The sequence below is a fragment of the Folsomia candida genome, unplaced genomic scaffold (genome assembly GCF_002217175.1).
Source record: "Folsomia candida strain VU population unplaced genomic scaffold, ASM221717v1 Fcan01_Sc023, whole genome shotgun sequence".
NCBI lineage: Eukaryota > Metazoa > Arthropoda > Collembola > Entomobryomorpha > Isotomidae > Folsomia > Folsomia candida.
Window position 1 is genome coordinate 2,028,779 of NW_019091215.1, and position 6,827 is coordinate 2,035,605.

The 6,827-nt window shown below is 36.7% G+C and overlaps 1 protein-coding gene across 1 annotated transcript; it reads right to left on the minus strand.

Moving 5' to 3' along the window:
* Positions 1–225: 225 nt before the first annotated feature.
* LOC118438552 lies at positions 226–2,831 on the minus strand. Its single transcript, XM_035859009.1, has 4 exons — positions 2,762–2,831; positions 1,457–1,679; positions 1,224–1,320; positions 226–916 (listed from the first exon to the last, which is right to left on the minus strand). Exons 1-4 carry the CDS (start codon positions 2,829–2,831, stop codon positions 482–484), a joined length of 825 nt encoding a protein of 274 aa, XP_035714902.1. The 3' UTR covers positions 226–481.
* Positions 2,832–6,827: the final 3,996 nt, after the last annotated feature.

Consider the following 6,827-nt stretch of genomic DNA (forward strand, 5'->3'; position numbering starts at 1 on the left):
GTAAATTATTCACTTATAGGCTCTAAGTGCAATAAATAATTGGGGTTCTAAAAAAGTTATACTCTAGCAAGAGAAGAAAAATTCTGTGCTCATTAGTAAACACAAAAAACCGACAATTTATGGGTATTATTTGGCACAGTACAGAGCTTTGGAAACGTTTGAGAATCCATTAATAAATTTAAATGAGGTTCGAACTTTATTTATTGATCCCTTCATGCATACGTATTTAACTACACAGATTGATCACTTATATTTCTTTTTGCAAATTGAATTAGATCAACATAACCATAATTCATATAATAAAAATAAAAAATAATAACGAGTTACTTTATATTTCCAATATTTCTCCTATAGTTGGAATCAAAATCTAAAGAGCTTGACTCTAATTACGGAGTCAATCTCTATAATATTCCACAATCATGTACGCCTGTCCCAAATACATTTTCTGATATCGTGCAAAACCTGCCAGATGAAAGATTTCTTAACTTCTACCAACACCCAAACTTTTCATCCCTCCTCCCCATGTCGTGTTGGATGTGGAACTGCAAAAAATCGGGTATCTATCCCTCACTTCAACCGGAATGGGTCCCGTGAAGTTCCCTTCGCGACTATTTGAATAACCCTGTTCAAATCTGAGGCCTCTTTCAGGCCACTGTTTATCCAAAATTTCCATTTTTATGCAAAACACTTTGAAATTTAAGGCAGGAATTGCAGTCCCGTTATTGAAAATAGTGTCACATTTTTCCCTCCGAAGAACAGTAGCAGCCAGACGGAGCAGTTCAAACCACCATACAACATATTTCTGGAATCCATAGACCTGACACTTTGTCGTTGGCGGGGGAGGTCGGGCGGAATGTGAGATGCGTGAAGGTGTTGCTGGGGCGAGAATAATTTCCGGATTTGTGATATTGCTGAGCTGAAAAGAAATCATTAATGTAGGTAAGTTTATTAATATTTAGTCTCCTTGGGGGTACTCATTATTAATAAGCTAAAGTTTTACGCGACCGTGAATCAAACACTGCTATTTTCATTGAAAATTTTCAAAATCTGCTTATCTTATGAGAGAAAACTCTACAAGGCCTGTGTCAAATTAATTTTGTAGGCAAATAATTACGTCAAGAATTCAAAATATGCGCTTAAACCAGAATTATCCTTTAACGTGATCCAACAGCAGTTGTAGGTAAAAAGAAGTTGAGTACCCCTAATACTCTCATAGAACTAACCTGAATTCTAGTGAATCCTTGCTCCACACTGAACACTTTTTCCGCCCGGACTTTATGGGATCCATAACCCGGCCCGAGCAGCCAGATTGTATCGCTTCTGTAAAAACAGAAGAAGCTTTTTCAAAATATTTAGTAAAATATTATTTGCATAAAAATCCCTGATCGCATCTTCAAGATATTTGGGTGTATGTCACCACTTTATGTATCCAGTCCACATGCAGTGATACCCATACCTGTCAAAATTAATGCTGGGAACGAGGATGGTTGAATTTGGCAGCAAGACCGCAGTCGTCCCATTACTTGTGGCATCATTGTTGACGAGGAGGACGAGGGATGCGGCGGAGAAGGTGTTGTTGTCAATCTCCCTCTGCCAAACAAACCGCCAACCATCCCCTGCGTAGAAGGAGGTGTTACTACTCTTTTCCGCTAGGTATGACCACGTCCGTTTGATGCAATCTAAATGGGTTAAAAATCAAGTAGATGGAAATAGTTGCAGATTAAAAATTCAATGGTAACAGTGGTAATGGTAACAAAAATGGTAACAAAATTCGTGGTAAATAGGTTAGGTTAGGTTAAACCTAAGGAGGACAACCCTTCACCGACAGAATCACAGATCTTGATGCCCTTTGGATATGTTGTAGTCCTAGGTGAGTCTAGCAAAAGTGAAGAAGGATTTCATTCAATGGCCCCATTTGCGCCCGCCACACCCACTCAAAGGTGCGAAAAACACGAAAAATACCCTGTTTTCGTTCATTCAAAAAATCACCAAAAATCCAATTTTGATCGGATTTTCATAATTTAAGCGTTTTTGTGATCTTAGATAGTTGCTTTATCATATCCAATAGCTAACTCAATTTTTCTGAAATTTTGATTTTTTCGAAGGCATACCCCTGGGTCAGGAAATTTTCGAAAATACTCAAAAAATTAAAAAAAATTGAGTTTGCTATTGGATATGATAAAGCAACTATCTAAGATCACAAAAACGCTTAAATTATGAAAATCCGATCAAAATTGGATTTTTGGTGATTTTTTGAATGAACGAAAACAGGGTATTTTTCGTGTTTTTCGCACCTTTGAGTGGGTGTGGCGGGCGCAAATGGGGCCATGGAATGAAATCCTTCTTCACTTTTGCTAGACTCACCTAGGGCTACAACATATTCAAAGGGCATCAAGATCTGTGATTCTGTCGGTGAAGGGTTGTCCTCCTAAGTCTGTCCATCCTTCACGGAATTACAAATTTGCTCAATTTTCCCAAAAATACATAAATTGCTTAATTCTGACAATGCCATCATAGGAACTTCAAAATGTGCACAAGAAATGAGTATTACACATTTTACTCAATGAGTAAAATTAGAATAAGTGTTTTGTGAATTGTATTTTAGTATGCACCGTCAATTAAAATTTAGTTAATTTAATTAATGTAATTTAACATGGTACAGTTGTCCCGCCGAAATTATCACATTCCTAGTTGTATCCTCAAACTTTATTAATTTATTAATTTTCTAGAAATTAGTTACGAATTATTTAAGAGTACGTACCCGCAAAATCGCACTTTTTTCCACCCACCGTCTCCGGAAAATAAAGGCCCACCACACAGAGTGCCACCATGGTTAAGTAGGGAGTTCTTCTATGCGACATAATTTTCAAATCGTACTATAGTAGAGAGTAGGAAAGAATATTTCTTTTGCTGTGTGTCGTCCAGTGTGTAGAGTGGGAATGATGGGAAGGACTTAAGGGTGGTGGACTTAAATATTTAATGGAGTGGAACATGTCGAGGAAGAACTTTCTAAGAAGGAACCCGTCTTTTACGCCAGAAATAGAAAAATTCCACGAAAATTCCACCGGTTGGCAAGCAACTTTTCTCATTACACCTTTTTTCCTCAGCAACGACAAATTCAAGATCCTTAAAAATCCGCATTGTGCAAAGTCGTTATTTCGATCGTTAAATTTTTATTTTTATGTCCAGAGGCGATCCAAATTAAATCAGTAAATAAATCCGTTTCCATCGAGAGAGAGAAAAGTGAGTCAGCGAGAGAAAAACTCCACTTTCATGTGCGTCTATCACCACTGCATGAAAGTGCCGTATCTGCCTCACTATTCTCTTTCTGCATCTCACCAACTAAAATTTATAAGCCTGTCGATAAGCCCAGCCAGTGTAATTTTAGGGTGGATTTCACCATTATAAATTAAGATAAGCCTAAGTTTTTAATTTGGGGTGAAATAATATTTCAAAATTTAATTACTTTCGTAATACACTTATATTTCATTATTATATTAATGGATATAAGTTAGTTACGGCACTTGCTATAAAAGGCTCCTCCCCCAGAAACTTTGACCTTAGTTATCTCGATGTCGCATCGTTTGCGGTCGGGCAACAAAAGCTTACAATGAAGCTTATCCAAAGTAGAAAAATCTGGCATCAGGTTGTCAGACCGCAATTGTTGCGACATCGAGATTTTTAGTGATTTATCTATATGGGCCACACCCTCAAATTTTCGAATTTTGAAACTTTCTATGCATCGAAATTTCCGTCTTCACGGGGGATTTTGAGTTTCAAATGCAAGTTGAGGTCTAATTCTAGTTTTAGCAAGTGTACCGTGACTTTTTCATATTTCCAAATTTTCCCCTATTTTTGCAGGGGGGGTGGTTCAAAATAATTCAAAAATAAGTATTGCATATTGGTCATTTGACTGGGCTGGGGGTCATTGTTTTTGGACTACGTCACATTCACGTATTTGGGGGTGCGGTTATGGTTACTAAGCTACGATACTGTCACGTACTTGGGAGGCAAGGGGCATAGCATAGAAAATAATTAATTAGTTATTAGTAATTGGCATCGAAATTTGAAATCCAGTTAATTAGTAATTGTTAATTGAACTGGTTCAAACAATTAATTATAATTAGCTAATTAATTAGTTTTGAAGAACTAATTAATTACTTTTTAATAAATAATTAATTAGTTTTGGTTAAAACACTAATAATATTTGTAATACAAAATTAACTATACGCAACTAAAAAATGAAATAACTAGATAGATATTTACCGGTAACAAATGTTGGCAATAATTGCCTGCATTTTATCATCGTAATTGGTTATCGATGACTATCAATTATTGGATATCGATTGTTTAAACTTAGAACCTACCAGTTCATTGAAGGACCTTTGTTCGACGATATATGTAGTAGCCGGTATCAGTGCACACACTAAATTGTTCTTGGCAATTAATAGTCTCTCCGATTTTGAAATAGTTATCTGATTTTTGGATGTGGTTGACAATATTTGTTTCGAAGTTGCATTGCCGGATTTTTCATCTTTCTTATCGTATGAAGGTTTAGCAATTAGGAATAAGGCGACATATAGGAATTTACGAAATTTACAATACTTAGGGGCTTAGAACAGCAATGGCAAGATTAAAACGCCAGATATCATGGGAAAAAGTGAAACAACACAACCAAATTCAACAATTAATTAGTTAAACCATGTCCCGGATAAGGTTGGGAATATTTTAGCATCGTGTAGAGGGTTAATGCGGCGGTATATTTAAAAATAAATAAAATTTTCTTAAAGCCTGTCCAATTTCAGTCAAAATGAGCCCAAGCCAAAAATTGCCAAAAATTTTTTGCCAAAATGTCAGCTTCTTAACCAAAGCATGTCAGAAGCAAGCTAGCACAGAGCTATATTTTTGATGCAAAAAACAACAAAAGTGCAGTGGTTGACTGTTTCAAAAACAAAAAATTTCTAAATCTCGCATATATAGACTTTTAAAACATTATGACGAACATAAAAGTGTTGAAGTTCATTCAAATTATGGTAAGGTGTACGCAATCAGAAAAATCTTCGTGAAGGTTCGTGAGGTGTGTGGCTAAACTAATCAAAATTTCAAAATCAAGTGGGTCAAAAATAAAACTTAAATACTTACGTTTGAAGATCTGTACGAAGAAGAAAGTCCCAAAATAGATAAAAGATAAAAGTTTGAGGGCTAAGAAGACCTGCCTCAGAAACTTGGAATTTTGGAATTTTTTGAGTTTTTCCAAAAGAAAGACAATGCTGAATATGCACCTCAAGCTCATGGGATCAAAAAATTTTGGGCCATTATGAAGAGTAGATATTCTAAGCTTACTTAACAACCGCAAGATTTGGGCCAACTCAAACGGACATATAGAAAAATTTTGAGATTAATACCAAAAGGAACTGTACTAGAGCTTATGAGAGAAGCTCGGAGTAACCTTCGAAAAATCGAATATCATTCAGTGTACTCCGTGATGTGTTATGTCAATTGAAAGATAATTGCTTTACCTTTAATTTGGGATATATATTAATTTTGTAGACAAACTACCCTTTCTTTGGTAGGTACAATACGATTCCCAACCTTATCCGGGACACGCTTTAATTAATTAATTGGTTATGACATGATCAAAGTAATTAATTTTTAATTGGCTCGGTTTAATTACTTTGGCAAGGTAATTAAAATTAATTAGTAATTGTTAATTAGTTGAAAGTGCTAATTAATTAGCTAATTAATTAGATTATCTAATTAATTAGAAATCTCTGCTCTGGTTTCATACTGAACTAAACGTCCCACTACCAGGTTTCCATCCAGGTTTCCATCCAACATTTACACAATTTGTTTTAAAGTTGTACACGTATACAGTTCTTGTTATTGACAATACAATATTTATAAAATCTCGGCATCCCATCGCCAACCCGACACCCTGCATAACTACTCATCGACAACACTCTGAATTCCCCACATCCCGACCAGGTATAGAAAGTCGGGTGTAATATGGCCCTCCCTAATTTGGGTAACATCAGGATTGGTGGAAAAAAATGAGGGTCCCGCACAGACATTGTGTCTCACAATGCCCCAAAGGACCGATCACTATCGGTCAAAATTGTTGTAAAATTTATTTAAACCGAAAAAATTACTATACATTATTAACCATCTTTTATATACAAAATAAGCGATGAAATTCACTTTGAAAATTTTGCGAAATTTGGACCGGTGGAGCTTATGAACGGCCCTTAACATGCATTATCTGTGAAGGACCCCCATTTTTTTCAACCAATCCTGATTTTACCCAAATTAGGGATGGCCATATTACACCCGACTTTCTATTATCCCGACACCCCAACATCTTAACATAACGACACCCCAACTTCCCCACATCCCCACATCCCAACATCCCGACACTCCAACATCCCGAAACCCCAACTTCCCCACATCCTGGTCAGCATCTCATTATCTCGTGCGATGTCAGGAAGTCGCGATGGCGGTGGGGATGTTGGGATGTCGGGACGCCGGTGGGATGTCGGGATGGGGCTATCTTTCAATGCATTCGCTATCTAATACATTGAAAGGATGCGTGACCGACCGACAGACAGATAGACGGACAGAGACTGGGCTATCCTTATGTTTAATTATTCAACGTAGTTGGTTCTGTTATGCCACCGTTAGTTAAACAGCAAAAGGATGGATTCCCGAGAGGCCGAGTGAGTACATACATACACTGCGTGACTATCGTGACAGACGAACATGTAAAATTCGACAGTAGGAGGAGAAATGTATATTTCCTTTCTCCTATGTAGGATACACTCTCAAAAATG

Excerpts from the sequence above, each read along its gene's own strand:
- LOC118438552 (XM_035859009.1), bottom strand. The coding sequence starts at position 2,831 with ATGGTGGCACTCTGTGTGGTGGGCCTTTATTTTCCGGAGACGGTGGGT. Across the intron at positions 1,321-1,456 it reads CCCAGCATTAATTTTGACAG|AAGCGATACAATCTGGCTGC; the intron begins GTATGGGTATCA and ends CTGTTTTTACAG. Across the intron at positions 917-1,223 it reads AAGGATTCACTAGAATTCAG|CTCAGCAATATCACAAATCC; the intron begins GTTAGTTCTATG and ends ATTTCTTTTCAG.